The sequence below is a fragment of the Carcharhinus amblyrhynchos genome, chromosome 3 (assembly GCF_965287045.1).
Source record: "Carcharhinus amblyrhynchos chromosome 3, sCarAmb.v2.hapA, whole genome shotgun sequence".
NCBI lineage: Eukaryota > Metazoa > Chordata > Chondrichthyes > Carcharhiniformes > Carcharhinidae > Carcharhinus > Carcharhinus amblyrhynchos.
Window position 1 is genome coordinate 133,902,559 of NC_137326.1, and position 25,785 is coordinate 133,928,343.

Here is a 25,785-nt window from a genome sequence, read left to right on the forward strand (position 1 = left end):
CTTGTTCTGCTTCCTTGGCATCAGCTGCAAACACTACAAATAGCAGTAGACAGAAAATCATTTTAGTAATTTATGTATGAAGTATAACAGTGACAATATGTGGCAGATCACTCTCTGCTCTGCATAACCCCTTAGCAAGAAGTCTCACAACACCAGGTTAAAGTCCAACAGGTTTATTTGATTGTAAACGCCACAAGCTTTTGGAATGTTGTTGCTTTGTCAGGTGAGTGAACAGTTCTGATCAGAAACAAAACATATAAAGATACACACAGTTTACAGAATACTGATCAGAATACTAATCAGTATTCAGTAAACTGTGTGTGCCTTTACATGCCCTGTGTCTGATCAGAACTCTCCACTCACCTGACGAAGGAATAGCGTTCCGAAAGCTTGTGGCATTTACTATCAAATAAACCTGCTGGATTTTAACCTGGTGTTGTGAGACTTCTTACTGTGTTTACCCCAGTCCAACGCCGGCATCTCCACACCATAACCCCTTAGCTCCAGTGAACTATACTGGCAGGACTGAAAGCCTCAATTGACACAATGTGAAACAGAATAAAACTTTACCTGCTTATATATACATTTATATAAAAAAAGACACCTTTCACATCAGTGCAGACAAAAGTATAGTCACAGTACATTTGTGCACTTTTTTATAATTATCATTTATGTGGTCCGAAAACAATTCTGAGAACTTAAAAAAACTAATAGTCAAATGAAATAAATGCTGTCAGTTTTTCTACAAAACTCAGCTTCTGTACATGATCCTGCTGGTACTATGCAAGTAGCTGGAAGCAATGTTTGAAATGTTTTTCCTTCCATAACCTTTGACACACCTTCCCAGTACATAAGGGCAATGTTTTAACCAGCAAAAGCATTTTTTGTCAAAGCCATCAGCTGCCATCTCCCTGAGCAATACTAAAGCCACAGGCTGGTGGAGGAATCTTGGGGGAGTAAGTCGTGGACATAGGAATTGCCATAACACCAAGAGAATAAAGTTAAATTTCCATCCAACCTCCCAATGGAAAGGACAACAAGCAGTCATTTCTTAGGCAAATTAAGATAGCATGTGCTCCCTGACATAAACTATCCTGTTCATCAAGTTAATAGTCAGCAGGAAATATCGGGGAAAAAAGGTAATACCTCAGCTGCTGTGGCTGAGAACTCAGGCAATTAACCTGCAACCTATAGTTATACTGGAATAGAAATACACAAGTACTCATTGGCCATTTGCTGGATTACAGTTGGGATGAGCATTCTCAAACCATTAGATGTACAGAAAAAAGGCTTCTGCTACTAAAGCAAGGCATTCAATGTTTTTAGCTCTTTCACATGCAAGGTTGGAGGCACTAGGCACAGTGCACAGATTCCAGCTGCTCAGACGCATTCCTCAGCTGACATCAGAAGGGGATTGATATATTCAAAGCCTTCAAATTCTGATTGGTCAATCTTCTTTACAGCATCACTAAGGAAATAAAACAACAAAAAAGAACAATAATTTGGGAACATGGAAGGTATAACAAAAGTAACAATGACACATCAGATCAGGCTATCCACTTCTCATACTCCTATACACCACAACAGTGGGAATGGAGGGAGGGGAAGGGGAGCCCTATACAATTTCTTAACTGTAACATATAATTGTTGCTAAGCTGCCTTAGAGAAAGTAATTCTAGATATTCAGATGGGGGAAAATGAGTGGATACATAAATTCTTGCAATTCAGTACAATAGAGCAATAACAGAGATGGCAGCTGGGTGGCTGACTGTACTTTCAATTAGTTAAATAGCTCATGGCATGGACAGACGCAAGGGAAACCCAAGGCTAAAAGGTCAAGAATAAAACTAAAGTAGATGATTTTGTTGCAGTATGACAGCCTACAACATATCCTACCTGTAGATGAAATTGCTGATTGAGTTCTGCAATTGTGCACGAAAAGCTGCATTGCAGTGAAAACCGTTTGAGACACAACAGATCATTTGCTCTAAACATAATCTTACAAGAGTCAGAAACCATTACTAGGGATTTATGAAAGAAAATTTTGCATTTATCAAATTTTACACCATAATTCTTTGCATATAGAAAAACAAGTCGACGAAGCTGTTCACTAAAAAATAAAGTTGTGATCCTTGGCTTCATGAATAAAGGTATAAATCTTGATATTAACCACCAGATTTACCAGAATGCTACCAGTATTTAAATATTTAGGGAGTTCAGAAGTTGGGATTATTCTACTTAGATGAGGAGGACTAGGAGAGGAATCAAATTTTAATGCATTTAAATAAGAATGGACAAAACTATTTCCACTAGCAGGAAGGTCATCAAAGGATGCAGATTTAAGATAACTGCCAAAAGCAGTAGGGGGAAACAAAATAATTTTTTTTTTGATAATGTGAAATGCACTGCCTAAAGGCTTGCACTACAAGCAGACTCAGTAATAATTTCTATACTATATGGATATATACCTAGTAAGAAAATCGTTTCAAAGCTACAACGAGACAGCAGGGGAATAGGGCTAATTAGAAAACTCTCACAAAGAGCTAGCAAGGCCATGACGCCAGTTCTGGGCTGTATAAATCTATGACACTATTAGTTCAATTACAGATTATTTCATGTTAAATTCAATGTAAAATATCTATAGAATTAAAACAAAAAATGTTGGAAAATCTCGGCAAGTCCGACAGCATCTTGAATCTAGATGACCCTTCATCAGAGCTCTGACGAAGGGTCATCTAGACTCAAAATATTGGCTCTATTCTTTACCCACAGGTGCTGCCTGACCTGCTGAGATTTTCCAATATTTTCTGTTTTTGTTTCAGATTCCAGCATCCACAGTATTTTGTTTTTATCTATAGAATGAAGCTACATCAAAACCATAAGAATTTTTTTCTTGTTTATTCACAAGTATATGTCACATAAATGATTGCCAATGCAACAGATGCGCACAATATAGTTGTAGCTTCCTCGCTTCCTTTACAGCACATTTTTAATTAGAATGAAAACCAAGGCCAAATGAGGTATTAAAGGCACAAATAATTTAGACCAGCATGCAGAAGGTATACTGAAACAACTTCAGCTGTTCACAAGGTTTATAGTTTTGTTGGACGAGGGTGATAAACAGGACTGAATCAATCTCTTACAATCCCAGATATGCAATGTCAACTCTCTGGTGCCTAAACAGAGTACAGAAAAAAATGACCAGCAATGCTACTTACTCGTCATCAGGAGTGAGTTGGACGGGTTCATTCGTGAACTGCGAGTCAAAGTTGTCAAGTCCATATTCACCAGAAATGTGTGGCTTAAAGGGTGGGATGACCTGTCTCTGCTCCATCTAGATTATCAATAAGAATAAAAGGTTCAATTTTCACAAATTAGTCTTCTTTATGGTAAATTGTACAGTCAGTCTCATTCTGCCAGCTCCAGGGATTTGATGGGGAATGACTATTGTTAACACCAAAGCACTTCCTGATGCAAATTCTAAACACAAAACCACCCATCATTACATAGTAACTGTCACCAATTAATAACTTTGGAAAGTAAATAAGAATAGTAGCATGGGAACTAAAAATGACACATTGGTGAAAAAAGGAGATATCCTCTGAGATTCAGGTTGAAGTATATTTTTGCAGCAAAGCTTTTGACAAATGACAAATGGTCACTAGTTCAAACTTGCATTGCTCATGCAGCTCCTCCAAAACTTTGGAATAAAAGGAAAGTAATACAGATGCTGGAAGTCGAAAAAAAGGGCAGTACTTCAAGATCGGGATTCTTGGAAGCGAAAGAGTGGCAGGAAATTAAATACTTAAATAAAAGCAAAATGTTGAAATACTGAAGATTTATAGATTGCCTCTCCACAGAAGCTGCTAGATCTGCTGAGCTTTTCCAGCATTTTCTGTTTTTATTTCCCCCAAAGTTTTGGTCTAATTTCCCTAATTTAGTTCTACTGATTCAGTTTTAGTATGCAGTATTTAAACAGTTACATATTTCTTTATTTGTTCATGGGATGTGGGAATTGCTTGCTGGACCTGCATTTATTGGCCAACCCTAATTGCCCCAAAATGAGTAAGGATGGCAGATTCTCATCCTTTCCCTTTAGGACATAAGTGAATTAGATGGGCTTTCACAACAATTGACAATGGTTTTGTGGTTAATTTACAGATAAAAGCAAAACACTGCAGATGCTGGAATCAGAAACAAAAATAGAAAATCCTGGAAAGTCTCAGCAGGTCAAGCAGCATCTGAGAGGACAGAATAGAGCTAACACTTCGTGTTATTTTGTGGTTATTAGATTTTTAAATTCAGATTTTTATTAAATTCAAATTTCACCACCTGCTCTGGTGGGATTTGAATACAGGTCCCCAGAACATTACCCTGGGTCTCTGGGTTACTAGTCCACTGACAATACCACTATCCGATAAGGTGGTCATCTCTGGGCTACTGCCTGAACCGAGTGCAGACGGGCGTAGGGTTGATAGGATTAAGGAAGTGAATGGGTGGCTCAGGGATTGGTGTGGGAGGAATGGGTTTGAATTTATGGGGCATTGGCACCAGTATTGGGGTAGGTGGGACCTGTTCAGGTGGGATGGGGTTGGTCTGAACCGTGCTGGGATCAGAATGCTGGCTAATCGTGTAAAGAGGACTGTAGACAGGGCTTTAAACTAATTGGGGGGGGGGGGGGGGGGTGAGGGTAGGTGACATTACGGGGTCTAAAGTTAAGGGGACGGTACAGGTAAGGATAAAGGCCGAGGATGTCCCAATAATAGAGGGAGTAAGGGGCATGAGGATGGTTGGTGGCGTTTCGGCCAATAAGGTCCAGGTGAAGGCTGGGATGAAGGTGCTTTATCTGAATGCGCGAAGCATTAGGAATAAAGTGGATGAGTTGGTGGCGCAGATCGACACAAATGGATATGAGCTGGTGGCCATTACGGAGACGTGGCTGCAAGGTGACAGGAACTGGGAGCTGAATGTCCAGGGGTATCAAGTGTTTAGGAAGGATAGGCAGGAGGGAAAAGAGGGGGGCGTAGCTCTGCTGATTAAGGATAGCATCAGGGTGGTAGCAAGGGATGATATTGGAGCCAAGGAGCAGAAGGTGGAATCGTTGTGGGTAGAGATTAGGAACAGCAAAGGGAGGAGGACGCTGGTGGGTGTCGTCTATAGGCCCCCCAATAATGATCTGGAGGTGGGGCAGGCTGTTAACGCGCAAATAAGTGCGGCATGCAGGAATGGGACGGCCGTAGTTATGAGGGATTTCAATCTGCATATTGATTGGTCGACCCATGTTGGACGCGGTGGGCTCGAGGAGGAGTTCTTGGAATGCTGCCGGGATAGTTTCCTTGAACAGTGTGTGTTGGAGCCGACGAGGGAGCGAGCTATCTTGGATCTGGTGCTATGTAATGAGGCAGGTAGAATTAGGGAACTTGCGGTGAAGGATCCTCTTGGGGAGAGTGATCATTGTATGGTGGAGTTTCTGGTGCAGATGGAGGACGACAAAGTGGGTTCCCGGACACGCGTCCTTTGTTTGAACAGAGGGGAGTATGGTAGGATGAGAGAAGAATTGGCGAATGTGGACTGGGGGAGCGTGTTGGAAGGTAGGTCTGCTGAGGAGCAGTGGAGGATCTTTAAGGAGATCTTTCTTGGTGCTCAGCAGAAATTTATTCCGATGGTCAAAAAGGACCATAGGAGGAGAGGTAATAAGCCGTGGATAACGAAGGAGGTGAAGGAAAGTGTTAAATTAAAAGCGGAGGCGTTTAGAGTAGCTAAGAGTAGTGGGCGAGAAGAGGATTGGGAGAGGTTTAAATGTCAACAAAGATTGACAAAGAAGTTGATAAAGAAGGGTAGGAGAAACTATGAAGCTGGCCTAGCGCTTAATATAAAAAAGGATAGCAAGAGTTTTTATAAATATATAAAAAGGAAGAGGCTGGCTAGGGTGAACGTTGGTCCCTTAGAGGATGAGAAGGGGGACTTAGTGGTAGGGGATGGGGATATGGCGGAGGTCTTGAATAACTTTTTTGTTTTGGTCTTCACGGAAGAGGACGTGAATAATTTGCCGGATGTTAGAGATGGAAAGGTGGTAGGACTGGAGGGTCTTGATGACATTACTGTTACTAGAGAGGTGGTGCTCAACAGACTGGAGGGGCTGATTGTGGACAAATCCCCAGGACCGGATGGAATGCATCCGAGGGTTCCGAAAGAAATGGCGGAGGTGATAGTGGATGCCTTGGTGGTTATTTTCCAGACGTCGCTGGATTCCGGGGAAGTGCCGGAAGATTGGAAAACGGCTAATGTTACGCCGTTGTTTAAGAAGGGTGCCAGGCAAAAGGCGGGGAATTATAGGCCTGTTAGTTTAACGTCTGTTGTAGGTAAAATGTTAGAATCCGTCATCAAGGAGGAAATAGCGAGGCATCTTGAGGGGAACTGCTTGATAGAGCAGACGCAGCACGGTTTCCTTAAAGGGAAGTCGTGTCTGACAAATTTACTGGAGTTCGATGAGGATGTGTCTAGGGCGGTGGATAGAGGAGAGCCGGTGGATGTGGTCTTTCTGGATTTTCAGAAGGCGTTTGACAAGGTACCTCACAAGAGGTTATTGCAGAAGGTCAGGGGGCATGAAGTTGGGGGTAGGGTGTTAGCGTGGATAGAGGACTGGTTGTCAAATAGGAGGCAGAGAGTGGGGGTCAATGGGTGCTATTCGGATTGGCGGATGGTGACTAGTGGAGTGCCCCAGGGGTCGGTGCTGGGGCCTCAGCTATTTACCATTTATATAGATGATCTGGAGGAGGGAACCGAGTGTATGGTGTCGTAATTTGCTGATGACACCAAAATTGGTGGAAAGGCAAATTGTGCGGAGGGTGTGGAGAGTCTACAGAAGGATCTAGATAGGCTGGGCGAATGGGCCAGGAAATGGCAAATGGAATTTAATGTTGGCAAGTGCGAGGTGGTCCACTTTGGTAGGAATAATGGTAGGAAGGATTATTACTTACGTGGAGAAAAACTGCAGCAGGCGACGGTGCAGAGGGACCTCGGGGTCCTTGTGCATGAGTCGCAAAAACCCAGCTTGCAGGTGCAGCAGGTGGTCAGGAAGGCGAATGGGATGCTGGCCTTCATAGCGAGGGGGATTGAATATAAAAGTAGGGAGGTCTTGCTGCGGTTGTATAGGGCATTGGTGAGGCCGCAGCTGGAGTACTGTGTGCAGTTTTGGGCGCCGTACTTATGCAAGGATATTTTAGCCTTGGAGGGAGTGCAGAGGAGGTTTACTAGGCTGATGCCGGAGTTGAGGGGGTTGAGCTATGAGGAGAGGCTGAATAGATTAGGCTTGTACTCGTTAGAGTTTAGAAGAATGAGGGGAGATCGCATTGAGACGTATAAGATGATGAATGGGATGGATAGGATAGAGGTGGAGAGACTCTTCCCGCTCAGAAAGGATAGTGGGACTAGGGGGCATAGCCTCAAGATAAAGGGGGGGGTTTAGAACGGAGTTGAGGAGGAACTTCTTCACTCAAAGGGTGGTGAATCTCTGGAATTCTCTGCCCGTTGAAGTGGTGGAGGCTGCCTCGCTAAATATTTTTAAGACGCGGGTTGATGGGTTTTTGATGAGAGAGGGGATTAAGGGTTATGGGGAGAGGGCGGGAATGTGGAACTGAGCCACGACAGATCAGCCATGATCTTATTGAATGGCGGGGCAGGCTCGAAGGGCTAGTTGGCCTACTCCTGCTCCTATTTCTTATGTTATGTTCTTATGTTTTTCCCTCTGCCCAATTATTCCTTTTGTAAAATTTAAGCATTTGTCCACTTTAAAGGGGCATTTGTTACATAATCCAGACTCTGATACTCAATACAGACAATTACCAGATAGCTAAGGAATGGAGCATGTTTCCAAGGAGCATAAAATGGAAATCATGAAAAAGGAATTTAAGCTGACTTCCTATAATTAAACATATTATAATTGTTGGTCACAATGCAATTTCCAATATACTGGGGAAATCAAATGCAGGTTTGTTATCAATTTTAATTTTTGTTGTTTAAAGTGTGACACTGACCTCCCTGTGTGGTTTCTCCCTTTCCACACCTAACCTTTCTCCTTTTGCCTTTCATGTTATTCCAACTAAACTCAATGCAAGACTCAGAGAGATGTTATCCTATTGTTCTCCTAAGTACGCTAGTCTTTTGCCCCAAACCTTCATTCAGTAGCGTGGTGACCTTGCACACTTTCTCCTATCATTCTCTATTTCAATCCCCTCCTCTGTGGAAATTTCAAGAGTTTGTCGTGGCCATGCTTTTTCATAGCCTTACTTAGCTGTTTCATTCTAAACATAACTTTTAACCTTTACTGAAAAGATTGTGAGCTAGCTACCCATGATCAGACCTCCTTCACTCGATACAGACTATTAAGCCCATTAACCGATAGGAATCAGTGATCTTGACTTTTAAATGTTGCTGTTCTCTCCTGTCTCCAGTCCTATGAATGCATTTACAGTTCTAATCCTGACGAAAGATCTACACCTCGAACAATTTTAGAAACGTGGCTGGTGAGAATTCCTACACTGGGCAGTGGTGTCACAGTTGGATATATCAGGCAGTTTTCTGATTGTTGTGATTTAATGTAGCAGTAACGTATTGATTTAATTTAAATTAAACTGATTTAAAACAGTTCTCCCAGGCATAAAATAATGCTAATTGGAAAATTCAGGCATACTAATCTCTTTTTGAGATTGCAAAAAGAAGCAAATGTATAAGATGATGACAGGTTTAGATGAGGTAGGTACAAATTCTTCCCATCAGCTGATGGTACAAGGACTAGGGGACATAGGTGTAAGCTTTTGAGCAAGATATCCATGGGAGGGGGGAAAGAAAGAGGGAATGTGCACTGTAAGTGTATCCCCCTGCTCCAATACCCCCTCAACCCAGCAGTCCTTTCTTCATTCAGTTGTTGATGCTTTACTGAGTCATATAAATCAGGAATAGTGATCTCTGCCTTATGCTCTGTTTGATGATTTCATTTGCAACTGAAGCACGGTCCCATATCTAAGGTGCATTCATAACCCAAATTAGTGGTCAGTGACATTTGCTGATCAGTGCAATGATAATTATATGTAGAAATTTTTTTTCCCTTATTGCTTGAAGGCATGCCTGCACACACACATACATCAGGCAAAGATGAGATAAAGCATATCTTAAGTGCCCTATGTCTAGACTAGAATCATACACAAATTAAGATATTTTGGTCTCTACTCACTGGCTCAATAAATACTGAGTGTTGTAGAGGGCTGTCATGGCTAGCTATCATACCTCAGAATAAGCTATTTTTTTCATGGGATGGGAAAAAGGGGAGAAAGAGGGATAAAAGAGAAAATAACTGGTAAGAAAGGAAGATGAAATCTTAGCTGTACAGCACACAAAGCCTACTCCTGCACTGGTTCTCTATTTACTCACACTTTGTTCTTTTCCTTTTTCAATATTTAAAAAGCTAGCAATTTTGTTTCAACCACCACTTCAAATAAGTTTATGTCCTAACAATGCTTTATGTAAATAAAAATGATCTTAACCGTGCCAATCATTCTTTTACTTTAGACATTAAATGCATGCTTTCTAGGCACCAACTCACTGCAAAATCTTACGCCCAAACCCATTTTATTCTCATGGTGCCCTCTCATAATTTTGCACTTTTATTAGATATCTTTTTAACCTTGTTCATTCTAATGAAGAGAGCTACATGTTCTCCAGTTTCTGCTCATAACTAAATCCCTTATCTACCATCACCTACAGACAACACCAAAAGTTCCTGCTGATGAAAGAGATTGAAGAGTACATGTAGTTAACACAGACCCAAGCCAGATCTGAAGGGAGTTCTACTGTTATACTCTTGTCCCTGACTACTGCTCTAGGATTACATTCAAGTGGAGTCAACCTTCATTAAAAACAACCAATCAAACAGGTTGCTTAAAGAGAAACTGGCATAATTGAGAACAAATAGATGCCTATAACAGGTGGCCTTAAATCACAACATTGTCTATCAACCAACTTCCTGTTGCCATATCCCCATTAAAACAGTTTGCCTTCATTTTTATCAATGGGCCTTTATCCAGCACATCATGCAAATGCCTTAAATGCAAGTGAAACACATAGAAGCACTGCATTTCCTCCATCACTACGTAATGTTACATTGTCAGCATGATTACACCTGCTTACTGTTCTTAATTAACCCTTGGCTTTCCAGTTGAGTATAAATTTCATCCAAATTACAGTCACTAGAGTTTTAACCTCTAGTGAGCAGATACATGTTAACAATAGCCATCATACACCATATATAAAACATTAAACATTTTTAAAAGTTGTACAAACAAAACAACGAGTCATAAGAAAAAATATTCATTTGGTTGCACTATCATGCATTTTATACTGTAGCTTTTTTCTGAAGATGAATTTGTTCCAGTCCAAACCAAACCTACCAAGTCCCAGTCTACATTGCGGAAGAAAGGATTGCCCTGAATATCAGCAAACCCTGTTTGTGGGTGACATCCAAGCCGGTCTATTGGGTCCTGAAACAAAAACATAATTTATAAAACAATGCTAAAGAACAAAGTTAATCCTACGTCAGTCAGCATTTAGATTTTAGTTTTGTTTTCCTAATGTGAGTTTGGTGTTACTAAAAATGTTATAGTGTTGAGACTCCCAAGTCATGTAAAACCATCAGTGCAACCAAAGTTACTTCTTATCTACCCGAGCAATGTGTCGCAACCTACCTTTAAAAAGCATACCCCACATGGCACCAACCGAGTACCTAGCCACTTCCCAAATCTGCCAGTCTATGTCCTTTCAACATAAGATTACCAATTTGGTGTTAATTAGTATTGAGTTAGAATTCTGATTATGTTCTTTGGGACTGAGACTGGCAGCCTCATTTCATCTAGGTCCTTTATAGACAGCAAAGGCAACTCGCAAACCTAGAATGAATATGAACCAATGCTAGAGGCACAACACTAGCATTAACTTATCACAACACTCGGTCTCTTAGTGTTTTGGATTTTAAGGATAGTTGTCAAACATTTTCTCCTGCACTCTTACCTCCCTATTACAGAGCATTTCTGTTGAGTGGGGCTAGCTTTCTGTATCGCTTAATCCCTTATGATATTCTGCCTATCATGCTTGTTCCGCGAACAGCCAGTCCTAATGTTGAAATTCAATGAATGAAGATAGTGCTATTTAAACTAAAACACAGACAAATCTTAGCCATGTTTGCAATTCTGGGATTCTGTCAGCGTTAATATGTAATTGTGGGTTGTGCACGCTAATAATAATTTCATAGAATCATAAAAGCGTTACAATGCAGAAGGACGCCATTCAGCCCATCAAGTCTGCACTGACAACAATACCACCCAGGCCCTATCCTCAAACCCCACATATTTACACTGCTAATTCCTCTAACATGCACATCCCAGGACACTAAGGGGCAATTTAGCATGGCCAATCAACCCAATCTGCACATCTTTGGACTGTGGAAGGAATCCAGAGTACCTGGAGGAAACCCACGCAGACATGGGGAGAATGTGCAAACTCCACACAGACAGTGAACCAAGCTGGGAATCGCACCCAGATCCCTGGAGCTGTGAGGCAGCAGTGCTATCCACTGTGCCGCCCATATATACTATATATTTTATTTATATATATTATTTCAGGAACATTCTTACATGAAGAAAGCTTCCTGAGCTATACTAGCTAGTACAATCCTTACAACTTCTCAGAAGGAATTTCTGGTTTTCTAACCAGTGACAATGATTGAACAGCCATATATTTCTAAGGATGGTGAGCAGATTGGAGGGGAGCTTCCAGCTACTGGTGTTCCCATGCGCCTGCTGCTCTGGTCCTCATAGACAGTAGTGGTCAAGGGTTTGCAAGGTGCTGTCAAAGGAGTCTTGGTGATTTCCTGCAGCGCATCTTGTAGGTGGTACACACTGTTGCCAATGTGTGTTGGTGGAGGGAATGAATGTTTGTTGATGGGTGCCAATCAAGCAGGCTAATTTGTCCTGTTGAGCTTCATGAGTATTATTGGAGCTGCATTTATCCAGGCAGGTGGAGAGTATTTATCACATTCTTGACGTATGCCTTATAGATGATGGACAGGCTTGGGGAAGTCAGAAGACAGAGTTCCTTGCCACTGGATTCCAAACGTCTGACCTGCTCTTGAAGCCCCAGTATTTATATAGTTCATCCAGTTCAGTTTCTGGTCAACAGTAATCCCCAGGGCAGTGATAATGGGGGTTTCACCGATGGTAACGCATTTGAATGTCATGGGGAAATGATTAGATTCACTCTTGTTGGTGATGGTCATTGCCAGGCACTTGTGTGGCACAAACGTTACTTGCCACTCATCAGCTCAAGATTGGATATTGTCCAGGTCTTGCTGCATTTTGACCTGGACTGCTTCAGTATCTGAAAAGTTGCAAACAGTCCTGAACATTGCGCAATAATCAACGAACATCCCCACTTCTGACCTTATGAAGGAAGAACGGTCACTGATGAAGCAATTGAAGTTGCTGAACTGAGGACACTGCCCTGAGGAGCTCCTGCAGTGATGTCCTGCAACTGAGTTGATGAACCTCCAACAACCACAACTGTCTTCCTCTGCATGAAGTATGACTCCAAACATGCTGGCATTATTACAACTTTAACTCTACTTTTTTCCTTCCCCCTTAACCACAGCTTCCCTGTTAATCAAACATCAGTCTAACTCAGCTTTACATAAATTCAATGAGCCAGCTTCCACTGTCTCTGGGGAAGAATATTCCAAACACTGATGGCCCTGCGAGAAGAAATGCTGCATCATCTCAGTCTTAAATAAGAGATCCCTTATTTTTAAAATGTTCCCCCTAGTTCCAGATGCTCCTACAAGGATAAATTTATCATGTCAAGACCCTGCAGACTCTTACATGTTTCATTAAGAACACCTCTCATTTTACTAAACTCCAATGAGTATAGATCCAACCTGCTCAATCTTTTCTCATGAGACAAACCCCTCATCACAGAAATCAGCCTTGTGAACCTCTGAACTGTTTCCAGTACAAGTATGTGTCTCCTTAAGTAAGGTGACAAAAACTGTACGCAGTACTCAAGATGCAGTCTCACTAAAGCCTTTATAGTTCCAGTAAGACTTCCTTACTGTAATACTCCATTTCCCTTGCAAAATTTCAAAGGGATGGAAATATCTTCAGTTTTACACATTTATAAGTTGACAAATAAACTTAGCAAAAGTTGAAGTTTGTAATCTGCAAAACAAACAAGAAAAAATATGCTGATTATACCGATATCCTGCAATCGTTTTGTATTTCTAAGAAAGTCAAAGTATAAAACATAGCTAATAAAACAACCATACCTTGTTGAGAAATCCTTTCAATACACTTGCAGCTTTGACAGAGAGGGAACGTGGTATACGGATTTGTTTTTCCAAAATGACTGAAATTCACAAAGAGAGAGAATTGAATTAACAGTATGCTCAGCATCAGTACTATACCAATACTTAACATATCACCCTACTAGTTAAAACTTTGTGATCCTGATTGTATGCATTCCAGCTTAGGGGCGGCATGGTGGCTCAATGGTTAGCACTATTGCCTCAGAGCTCCAGGGACCTAAGTTTGATTGCCAACATGGGTCACTGTCTGTGTGGAATTTGCATGTTCTCTCTGTGTTTGCGCGAGTTTCCTCCGGGTACTCTGGTTTCTTTCCACAGTCCAAAGATTAGGGTTAGGTTGATTGGACATGCTAAATTAATCCCTAGTGCCCTGGGATGTGATAGGTTAGAGAGATTAGTAGGGTGACTAAATGTGAATACAACCTGGGTGAAATTGCTGTCAGTGCAGACTGGATGGGCTGAATGGCCTCCTTCTGCACTGTTGCGTTTCTATGATATCATTGCAGTTAACTTCAAAGAAGAAAGCTAATTTAGACTTAGGGCTGTAAAGAATCTGAAAAGAGAGTGGTTACTTTGAACAATGTTCGTTTCAGGTGCAAGTCTGATCAGGCTAAATGAAGGATCAGGACTTAACTGGACTTTCAGAAAATTAAAAATGCCCAGAATCAGGAACAACCATTATAATCCACTTGGGCAGTTTAAAATTACCACACTACATTCATAACTTATTAATTCCACATTTTTGTTCATTTCTCAAAATAAAAACTCAGCTTAACCTTGATTTTTGATGTAACCTCCACTGTGTCTCTGGATCAATACATGGGTTCACTAATTCTGAGTGAAGCTGATAACTCAGAGATTTCCATCTTATTTTTTCCTAGTTTGAGCACATGACCCTGGTTTCAGATTATGCCAAACAATTTTTTAGAATTCAGTTAACCTTTTGGAATATTGAAAATTCTTGATATGGTCTCCTTGGGACTCAATTTATCCAGTAACACTTTCCCCAGTCCTATTTTAAAATCTCCCAGCTTGATAGTTGCCAAATAGCAATCATACTGTATAGTTAACATGCAGATGGAGCAATGAGGGAGAGATTTTGTTTCTCATTGAGACAAAAGATAAAAATGTTGGGTCGTGAAAAGGGAAATACTCAGTGTACAGGCTTGGTGTCGTGAAGAAGGCTGGACAATTGAGCAAACTGATTGGGCTTAAAATGTAGCATTAGGTCAGCAAAACATCAAATAAAAGGGCCATTAAAAGGAAATAACATGGCTGGGACACGTTTTTAAAAGTTCTGCTAGGCAACACTGACCACCATTTCAACCTTACTGCAAAGAATACTGCGGATGCAGGAAATCTGAAATAAAGTCAGTAAACGCTAGAAATACTAAATAGGTCTGGCAACATCTGTGGATAGACAAGAGTTAATAAGAACATAAGAACTAGGAGCAGGAGTAGCCATCTAGCCCCTCGAGCCTGCTCCACCATTCAATAAAATCATGGCTGATCTTTTCATGGACTCAGCTCCACTGACCTGCCCACTCACCATAACCCTTAATACCTTTACTGCTCAAAAATTTATCTATCCTTGCCTTAAAAACATTCAATGAGGTAGCCTCAACTGCTTCACTGGGCACAGACTTCCACAGATTCACAACCCTTTGTGTGAAGGAGATCCTCCTCAACTCAGTCCTAAATCTGCTTAATTTGAGGCCACGCCCCCTAGTTCTAGTTTCACCCGCCAGTGGAAATAACCTCCCTGCTTCTATCTTATCTATTCCCTTCATAATCTTCTATGTTTCTATAAGATCTCCCCTCATTCTTCTGAATTGCAATGAGTATAGCCCCAGTCTACTCAGTCTCTCCTCACGTGCCAACCCTCTCAACTCCAGAATCAACCTAGTGAATCTCCTTTCCATCCCCTCCAGTGCCAGAATATCCTTTCTCAAGTCAGGAAAACAAAACTGTACACAGTAGTCCAAGTGTGGTCTCATGAGCACCTTATACAGCTGCAACATAACCTTGTTTTTAAACTCCATTCCTCTAGCAATGAAGGACAAAATTCCATTTGCCTTCTTAATTATCTGCTGCACCTGCAAATCAATTCCTTGTGATTCTTGCACAAGGACACCCAGGTCCCTCTGCACAGCAGCATGCTGCAATTTTTTGCCATTTAAATGATAGTATATTTTGCTGTTATTCCTACCAAAATGGATAACCTCACATTTACATTTAATGTTGTGAAGGTTATTGACTGTTTATCATTTTTACAGTTTCAGTATTTTCTGATAGAACATAATAGGAGCTGTATGCCATTTGGTCCCTCAAGCCTGCTTCGCCATTCAACTAGATGATGACTGATCTACCTCAACGTCATCTTCCCTCACCATCCTCATATCCTTTAATGCCTTTTTTATCTAGTTATCTATTGATCCCTAATGAACATACCCAATGACTAAGCCTCCACATCCCTTTGGGTAGAGAATTCCAAAGATTCACCATTCTCCGAGTGAAGAAATTCCTCCTCAGCTCTGTCCTAAATTGCCTACCCCTTATTCTGAGACTAGTCTCCTGGTTCTTGAGCCCCCAACCAGGAAAAACATTGTTCCCGCATCTACTCTGAAGAGTCCTGTAAGAATTTATACATTACAATGAAATCATCTCGCATTTTTCTAAAATCCAGAAGCAACAGATCCAGTTCCCTCAGTGCTAGGGATGGTGATGTACTGGTAATGTCACTGGGCTAGTCATCCAGAGGCACAGGATAATACTGGGAACACAAGTTCAAAGCCCATCAATTTAAAGTACAATCTGGAACTGAATATTGCTCTCAATAATGGGCTCCATGATCATGTGCTTGTACGCACGCATGCAAACAACTCTTTCTCCAGGAATTAGTCTGGTGAATCTTTCCAATCTCACCATTTAACAAATACCCCCTATTGCTGTTTTTCTTATCAATCTGGATAACTTTACACTTTCCATTACATTCTGTCATGTTCTTGGGCACTCAATTGGCCTGTCTAAATCCCCTTGAAGCCTCTATGCATCCTTCTCACAACTCAATGTGTCATCAGTGAACTTTGAAATATACATTTGGCTCCCAATCCAAATCATTGATATAGACTTGCATGTAGCTGGGGCCCAAACACAGATCATTGTGGTACCCTACTAGTCACAACCTACCAACCTGTGAATGACTTGTTTTCTGTCCATTAACCAATTCTCAATCCATGCCAGTATAGTATTCCCAATGTGCTCTAATTTTGTTTACTTGTGTGGGGGCTTATCGAAAGCCTTCCAAAAATCCAAATACTATACACTATATCAACAGGTTTCCCTATTCTGTTGATCAGAGCTTTAAAAAACTCCTACAGGTTTGTCAAATATGATTTTTCTTTTATAAATCCATGTTGACTTTGTCCAATCCAACTAAGTGTCCAGTATCACATTCTTTTCCAACAGATTCTTGCATTTTCTCCACGACTGATATCAGGCTAACAGGTCTATAGTTCCCTGATTAAATTTGCTACATTACAATCTGTCAGATTTTTTATACCCTATGAATCTGATTTGGCATTAGTCCAACTTCAGTTCCTTCCATTCTTGCCTAGGTATATTTGAAGTGGCGGCAATCTGTCACCATTTTGTGCAACCTTAGGTTCAAAAGAGACAGCCCCACCCAGTTTTTCCAATCAGTGCCTCAGCATAGCAGCAGCAACAAAAGTTGGCATCATGTTGCTAAGGAAACACTGGTGTAGTTTCAATTCTTTCCTTTTCTGCCTGAGGAACTGTAAATGAGATCAGTTACACAAACGCTGATGATGATTGAAATAAGGCCATGACAATGGGGAAAAATGAATCATTAAAGGGTTGTTTCAATAATTTTTTCCTTAGGCCTGATAAGTAAAATGAACGAACCCATGAGACCAAATCACAATCACAAAAGCAATCGAGCAGCCAAAAAATCTGAATTATGTGCATAGTTACACAGGTGATACTGAACTGAGTTGCTGATTGAACCTGAAGTTGCCAGCAAAATCTGGGCAAATTGCAAGGAAATTTCCAGACTGGATATCAGAAAAGAAAGCAGCCAGGGATTACTTTCCTATTCCTGATTACTTTTGAATCATTCATGTTGGAATGGAAGTGTTGGATGAGAACAGGAACAGGTTTAGCTGTCAGCACAACAATATACAATTAAAAAATCAAAAAAGAAATCAATGCAAGATAGAGGAAGGAACACAGAACTGATACACATAAACAATTAAACTTTGTGATACTTCACTAGATGAACAAACTTCCATCTTTCACAGCCTCAGAAAGTTCCAATATACTTCTGAAGTGTAGTCACTGTTATTTCGGAAAATTTGTGCATAAGACCGTACAAGAAGCAACGAGATGATCATCTATTTTAGTGATGTTGGTTGAGGAATAAATATTAGGCATGTTATGGAGTGCACCAGTCACAGAAAGCAAGCATGCAGATGCAGCAAGAAATTAAGAAGGCAAATAGTACATTGGCCTTCATTGCAAGGAGACTCAAGTACAGGAGAGACTGCAGCTCTAAGGTCCCAAGTAAGACCACACTGGAGTATTTTCACCAGAGGGTTATAGAGGCTGGATCGTTAAATATGTTTAAGGCTGAGACAGACTTTTAGTCAGTAAGGGAATCAAGGGTTATGAGGGATAAGGCAGGAAAGTAGAGTTCAGGATTATCATATCAGATTAGTCATTAACTCATTGAAAGCAGGGCAGACTCGATGGGCTGAATGGGCTACTTTTGCTCCAACAGTCTATGGAATTGTTCAACTGATCCTTTGTCCTCGCCCAAAAGGATTTAACAGCTCATCTGAAATGCAACTTCTGAAATGGGACTTGAACCACAACCATCTGACTCAGGGTGAGAGTGCAACCACTTAAGCTGAGGCCACCACTGTTACCATTAAACTACTTTTGTTCATCTCCTCACTTCCCTTCATTCCAAAACATTTTGAAGTGCTCCAACCTCCCGTTTTCCTTTTTCTCCTTTAACATCTGCTAAGAAATGTTGATTTTTAACTTTAATTTTAAAAAAACAAATCAAACTTTTCTTTCTTGCACATAGCATTCTTAATGAATCTGGCTGCTACATATCATGAGAAACACAAGCTATATGTCAGGTCTTTAACTGGTTTACAGTTAGTGATCCCAAGATGACTTGTTCTTGTTTCTGAATATTGTAGGTATTTTCCCACTTCTCATTTATTCATACGCAGGGGAATTCCTCTTCTTTGTCCCCAGTGACAACATTAAATACACCCTGATGAGGCACAGTTTAAATCTCGTTACACACACATACAAAATCTTTATAACTTAATCCAGTCTATATACAGCACCCTCTACTGGACCAAGGTTCCACCTTCATTGCCTGCCCCTGTAATTTATCATTATCTTTACAATGTTCTAAATTCTAATCTATAAATGCAGTCATTGATAAGGATCATTAATGATTAGCCCAAATAGACAATTCTAGTGTGAGAGTCCAGATGGAGTGTGCCAGCAGCTTAACTGGCACCATTATCACCAGCCTCAGAGCATGGAAGGAAAATCATATTTCACAAACATACTGCTGTTTTTTGACACAAGTAGAAGAGATAAGAATGAACCAGTGGATGTGGTGTATTTGGATTTTTAAGAAGCTTTTGACAAAGTTCTACATTAGAGGTTAGTGTGCAAAATTAAAACGTATGGGATTGAGGGTAAAATACTGACATGGATCAAGAACTGGTTTGAACACAGGAAACACAGTAGGGATAATGGGTCTTTTTGAAGTGGCATACAGTGACTGGTGGGATCCTACATGGATCAGTGCTTGGGCTCTCGCTGTTAACAATATACATCAATGATTTGGATGAGGAAACGAGAAGTAATATTTTCAAGTTTGCTGACGAGATGAAACTCAGTAAGAATGTGAGTGGTGAGGAAGCTGTTGAGAGGTTTCAAGGTGATGTAGACAAGTTGAATGAATGGACAAATACATGGCCAGTGCCATAAAACGTGGATGTGAGGTTTTCCACTTTGGACTGAGAAAGGGAACGGTAGAGATTATTTAACCGGTGAAGCATTGGAAAACATTGATCTAAAGAGACCCGATGTCCTAGCACACCAGTCAATGGAAGCAAGTATGCAGGTCCAAAAAGAAGCTGGGGAGGCAAATGCATGTTGGCTTTCATTGCAACAGTACAGGGTCAAGGATATCTTACTGCAGCAGTAAGGGCCTTGGTTAGACCACGCTTGGAGTATCATGCGCTGGAGTATTAACCAAAGGGCCATAGAGGCTGGTTCATTAGATATGTTCAAGGCTGAGATAGACAAATATTTAATCAGTAAAAGAATCAAGTGTAATGGGGATAAGGCAGGAAAATGGAGTTGTCACATCAGGATTGTCACATCAGCTTAATCATGATTTCATTGGATGGCGGAGCAGACTCGATGGACTGAATAGCCTACTTCTACTCCTACATCTTATGATCATATGATACAGTTTTGGTTTTCTTTTGATACAGTTTTGTTTCCTTAACTAAGAAAGGATAACGTGCTATTCAGGGATTTCAGCGAAGGTTCACTTGACTGATTCCTGAGATGGCGGGACTGTCATATGAGGAGAGATTGGGTTGAGTGGACCTGTATTCACTACAACTTACAAGAATAAGAGTGGATCTCATTGAAACATATAAAATTATGACAGGGCTGGACAGACTGAATACAGAGGTATTATTTCCACTGACTTGGAGAGGGTCTGGAAGGGTGGTCTAGAACAAGGATTGACTAGAATAAGAGGTCACAGTCTCAGGGTGTGTGGGAGACGATTTCAGACTGAGGTGAGGAGAAATTTCTTTAGTCAGAGGGTGCTGAATCTGTGGAATTCTCAATCACAGAAGGCTGTGGAGGCCAATTCATTGAATATATCCTATAAAGTGTCGTGTTATGGGGAGAGCACTGGAGTATGTTGTTGAAATAGAGGATCAACCATGATTATATTAGATGACAGAGCAGGCTTGGAGGACCAAATGGCCTTCTTCCTAATTTCTATTAATCAGAGTTGAGAGGAAAAATCAGAAATAAAAGTTGCAACATTTCACCTTGGAAGAGGTAATCCTCTGTGTTCTGATCTGGATTATCTGAGCTCCCCACTATATCAAAAGGTGATCGCCCTGCCATCATCTCGAACATCAGCACTCCCAGAGCCCACCAATCCACACTAAAACCTGCAGATAAAACAGATAAAGGTTTAAAATAAGATATAACATAAAAAGAATCAAAACCATATTTACAATTAAAAATATAATTTTATTCTTGAATTTCATTTTCATTTCTCCACACTATTCTGCTTTCAGAGTGGACTGGCAGGCAACTTGCTTCCAATTCTCTTCCAGTACCATCCTTTAACTCACTGTTCAGAAATAGATGCAGAATGGATTAGAATAACACACTTAAACTATAATTTGGTGTCTCTCTCCACACGGAGTCAAGGTACCTACCATCATGTGGTACCCTGGATTAAACTCCTCTCAGTTCTGCCTCTAGGATTTCATTAAAGTATGACTGTGGATGTTTTCACTAAAATTGTTAGAACTAAAAAAATGCTTTAATCTAAATCAAAACAGATGTGATAATAGGACACATAGAAAATAATGGTAGGAATGGGCAAAGTCAACATGGATTTATGAAAGGGAAATCACGTTTAAAAATCTGTTAAAGTTTCTTGACGATGCAACCAAAAGAAAAGATAAGGAGGAACCAGTGGATATGGTATACATGGATTTTGTTTTTGCTATATTTAGATTTCAGAAAGCTGAGCCCTTAAAGAAAATTACAGCACATTGGATTGGGGTAATTTTCTGGCATGAATGGAGGACTGGTTAATGAACAGAAAACAGTAGGAATAAATGGGTCATTTTCAGGTTGGCAGGCTGTGACTTGTGGGGTACCACAAGGATCAAGGACCCCAGATATTCACCATCAATGTCAATGATTTGAATGTTGGGATTAAAGTAGTCCTTCCACGTTTGCAAATGACATAAAACGAAGTGAAAATGTGAGTTGCGAGGAGGATGTAAAGACGCTTCAAGGGAATTTGGAGGGGCTAAGACAGTGGACAAAAATGTGACAGATGGAATACAATGTGGAGAAATGTGAGGTTGTGCACTTCCATCAGAAAAATAGAATACAGTGTATTTCATAAACAGAGATGCTGGGAAGTGCTGAACTTCCAAAGGACTGGTTGCTCTTGTTCATGACTGAAAGCAAACATGCAGGTATAACAATTAAGAAGGCAAATTGTGTTTTGGCCTAGATTTGAATCTTGGAGTAAACATGTCTTACTGCAATTATATAGAGCCTTGCTGAGACCACACGAAATAGTGTGCGCATTTTGGTCTCCTTACCTAAGCAAAAATATATTTGCCATACAGGAAGCGAAGCAAAGGTACACTAAATTAATTCCTGGGATGGAGGGACTGTCCTATGAGAAAAAATTAAAGGCCTTTATACTCTGAAGTTTAGAAGGAAGAGAGGTGATCTCATTCAAATAAACAAATTATTACAGGGCTCTCTACAAGGTAGATGCATGAAGGGGAATCTAGAATAAGGGGACTTGGTTTCAGAATAAAAAGGCAGGCCATTTAGGATTGAAATGAGGAGGAATTTTTTCATTCAGTGATGAATCTTTAGAATTCTCTGCCCTAAAGAGTCATGGAGCTCAGTCATTGAGTATGTTTAAGAGTGAGATCAATTTCTATATATTAAAAACATCAAGGGATATGGGGATGTAGTGCAGATAAAAGCTGTTGAAGTAGCAGATTCTGCATTAACTTGTCTGACTAAAAAGGCTGAATGGCCTGCTCATATTTCTATTTCTTATGTTCTTCTTCCCACCTCAACCCCTTCCAAGATTAAAAAAAATTAAGATTTCATCAGATGACTCATCACCGTTCATTGAAACCCCAGTTTATAAAAAAAAATTCTATTTCCTTGACCCATATGTATGAACAACACATTTTGTGCATCATATTTAGGATTAACCAAATCATTTACAGTTTGAGCGTCCTTCATCTGTAAATATGAAAACCAAACACATCCAAAGAGCAGCATTTTTTTTAAACCTCATCAACTTTTAGCATGAGAAATCCATGATCTGAACTGACACCTAAGCCTACATGAATCTCACCAACTGCACCTGACCTTTAGCACAGGAAGTCAAGTGGTTTGTCTGCACATTGACACTCAGAACATTCTTCTGTAAGCAGAGTCACAGATGGCGCAATGGGTGGGAACATATTGCTGATACCCTGAGTTTATTAGTCAGTGATATATCTTACTTTTCCTTTTCTTATTTACTTTGGAACATAATTTGGGCATAAGCTATTGTAAGTAGACCTAATCTTATATGTGGTATTCAAAACCAAAAATCAGCCCCAAGGATTTTGGATTACTTCACCAGTTGTCACAAGGAAAGTTGATTGAAAAAATCTTTTAAAAAATAAGTTTAGGTAATAAAAAACCCAATGAACTTTATAAACAAGCTTCAGGAAACAGCCTCGTTAAGCCAGTACCTACTCACTGTTGGGGATTTTAAATGATTACACCTCTTGGGAACATAACCCAATCACAAGAAAACACAAACCCACAAATACAATATCCAGCTCAATTCCAGGAAAATCAACTAATATTGCTCAACTGGCATTACTGTAGCTCCAAATGCATTGGAGGTATAATCTCACGTGGTCACATACATTGTATTTATATAAAGAAGTTCAATTATGTTCTTAATCAAACACTGACCAAAAATCTTTTAAAAAAATCCTCAAACAAAGCACTAACTACCGTGGCAGCAGTTGATTCCATGTGCCTAATTATTTGTTCGTTTGAAAATTGAGCTAATTATGTATCTAACAATATCCATTATAGTATAGAATTATAAAGCACACAAGGCAACCATTCAGCTTATTATGCTTGCATTGGCTTTTGAAAGAACTATCCGGTTGGTCTTTCCTCCGTTTGTTCCCTGACACAGCCCTGCAAATGTTTTTCTTTTCAAATATATGTTCTATTCCCTTTCAAAAGTTACTATTGAACCTGCTTCCACAACCCTTCTAAAAGTGCATTGCAGAACATAACTCACTCACTATTGATTGAATACTTTCCCAAAAAAAAGCTGATATTCAGGCACTGGTATCTGAACTACAGGTCAGCATTGTACACAATGCCAGCATTTAAAAATAGGATGGCTAGGTGGCTGCAGAAATCAAACTAAGGGAATGGAGTAAGATCATGGGATTAGGGTTACAGTTGCATGGAGGATAAGCACCAATATTGACTGCTTGGGTCAAAGAGCCACTTCCGTATTGGAATGGTATGCAATACTTCACTGGGCATTTGACAGAATACTCTCAAGATTATGTCATGCTGAAACAAAATTGTCAGTTTACTCTTACACTAACACATTACATCCAGCATTAAATGATGAAATAGTGGGTAAATAACAAAATACTAACAAGAAAGATTTGAGTAACACTTTGGGTAGCTGCAATCAAGCATAGAGGTTTTTTTTTAAGAAAACGAAGCTTGGTATTGTCCAAGTAATAGTCTGCTTTGATATTGCAGGATGTCACAAAAGGGCTAGGGTGCCCTATTTGAGTAAACAAGGGTTTATGAAGTTACAATAGGTATTATACAAAAACAGTTTAATCCTACAGTTGTCATGCTGACCACTTATAATTTACTTTTGGCCCTTTACTGCTTTAAGGTATAAAAATAAATTCTCTCCTTCCCGCGCGATATACCTTCCTCATCTGATGAGGTGAGGAGATGATTTGTTCACTGCAGCTCTACAAATGGCCCAATTGAAAACACATGGAAATTGAAGAATTAATGTTATGCTCTTCTTAGCATAGTCAGCACTTACAAACACAAACCTCCAAACTAGCACCTATCACGCTGTTCATAAGTTGATTAACACAGAAAGGGCTAGAATGCATTCTAGAATAAAGAACCACCAAAACACCATTACCATAATCCTCCCCTCGCAGGATCTCTGGAGCAATGTAATTGGGAGTACCACAGAATGTGCTGGTTGTATCGCCAGGCCTCAGACCTTCCTATAAGTAAAGTGAAGGATTAATTTTAATCATAATTCAATAGCGTACATCAGTAAATTTAACCTTTTTTGTGTCAATTGCTCTGTCACATTCTTTCAAGATAATGCAATCATAAGAATGCAAAAAACACTGTATAGATTTCAATAATGACTTTCTTCAGAACACTTTTCAAAAAAAAATTGCTTTTGGAAATGTTCTCAGTCCTAAAAATTGCAATTCATTTGCATATGTTTTTCTATCTATTAGGTTCTGAGCCACCATCTCTGTGCTTTCTTTTTCAGCCAAAATGTGGTTCTCAAGGCCTCATTTGAGTCACTACTAACGTTACTCCACAATAAAAGGGATGGAGAGGAACAGAGAGATGTTGCACAGTCAGGCAAACAAGTACCAGGCAACAATCACCTCCAATAAGACATAATCTATTCACCTTCCCTTAACATTCAATGGCATTACCATGGCCGAAGCCCCAACCATCAACATCCTAGGGGTTACCATTGAGCAGAAACTGAACTGGATCAGTCAAGTAAGTACTGTGGCCACAAGATCAGGTTAAAGGCTAGGAATTCTGCATTATCCAGCATTCAGCACAACAACATGGACTGAAGGACCTGTTCCAGTGCTGTACTGTTCTATACTCTATTTACAAGGCACAAGTTAGGAATGTGATAGAATTCTTCCTACTCGCTTGGATGAATGCTGTTCTGAACAAGTGGGTCAACATTCAAGATGGCAGTGTGTATCATCTGCAGGATGTACTGCAGCAACTTCACAAGGCTCCATTGATAGCATCTTATACTATCTAGAAAGACAGGGGCAGCATGTATAGGAACATCACCACCTCAAATTCTCTTCCAGATCACACACAATCTTGACTTGGAAACTGAAAGTCATCCTTTCTCTCAGTTGCTCAAATCCTTAAACACCCTCTCTAACAGCACTGTAGGTGTACCTACATCATGCGGCTCAAGAAAACAGTTCGCCCCCACCTCCTCATGGGCAATTATGAATGGACAACAAATGCTGACTTCCACAGAGACGCTCACATCCCAAAAACAAAACAAGGGCTACCTAATTACTCAACATTGACTAGTACACTGGCAATTGACCTGACAAAGAACAGGAAAAATATGCACAAAGAGGTCGAAGTAAATTCACACCAATTCAAAAACTGAACTCTCTGCATGTACCACACTCAAGCACTGGCTCATCTGAGCTAGCACTTTTTCAACTTCTGGT

At 40.3% G+C, this 25,785-nt stretch overlaps 1 protein-coding gene across 1 annotated transcript in view; it reads right to left on the bottom strand.

The window, feature by feature from the left end:
* Positions 1 to 549: 549 nt before the first annotated feature.
* Positions 550 to 25,785, bottom strand: part of prkci (protein kinase C, iota) — a 101,102-nt gene continuing 75,866 nt past the window's right edge. Inside the window, exons 14-19 of the mRNA XM_080186041.1 lie at positions 24,462 to 24,549; positions 20,533 to 20,658; positions 13,367 to 13,446; positions 10,446 to 10,535; positions 3,219 to 3,334; positions 550 to 1,468 (exon numbers count right to left, since the gene is read on the bottom strand). Coding sequence (XP_080042167.1) covers positions 1,381 to 1,468; positions 3,219 to 3,334; positions 10,446 to 10,535; positions 13,367 to 13,446; positions 20,533 to 20,658; positions 24,462 to 24,549 — 588 coding nt within the window. The 3' untranslated portion in view covers positions 550 to 1,380. The remainder of the gene's footprint in view (positions 1,469 to 3,218; positions 3,335 to 10,445; positions 10,536 to 13,366; positions 13,447 to 20,532; positions 20,659 to 24,461; positions 24,550 to 25,785) is intronic.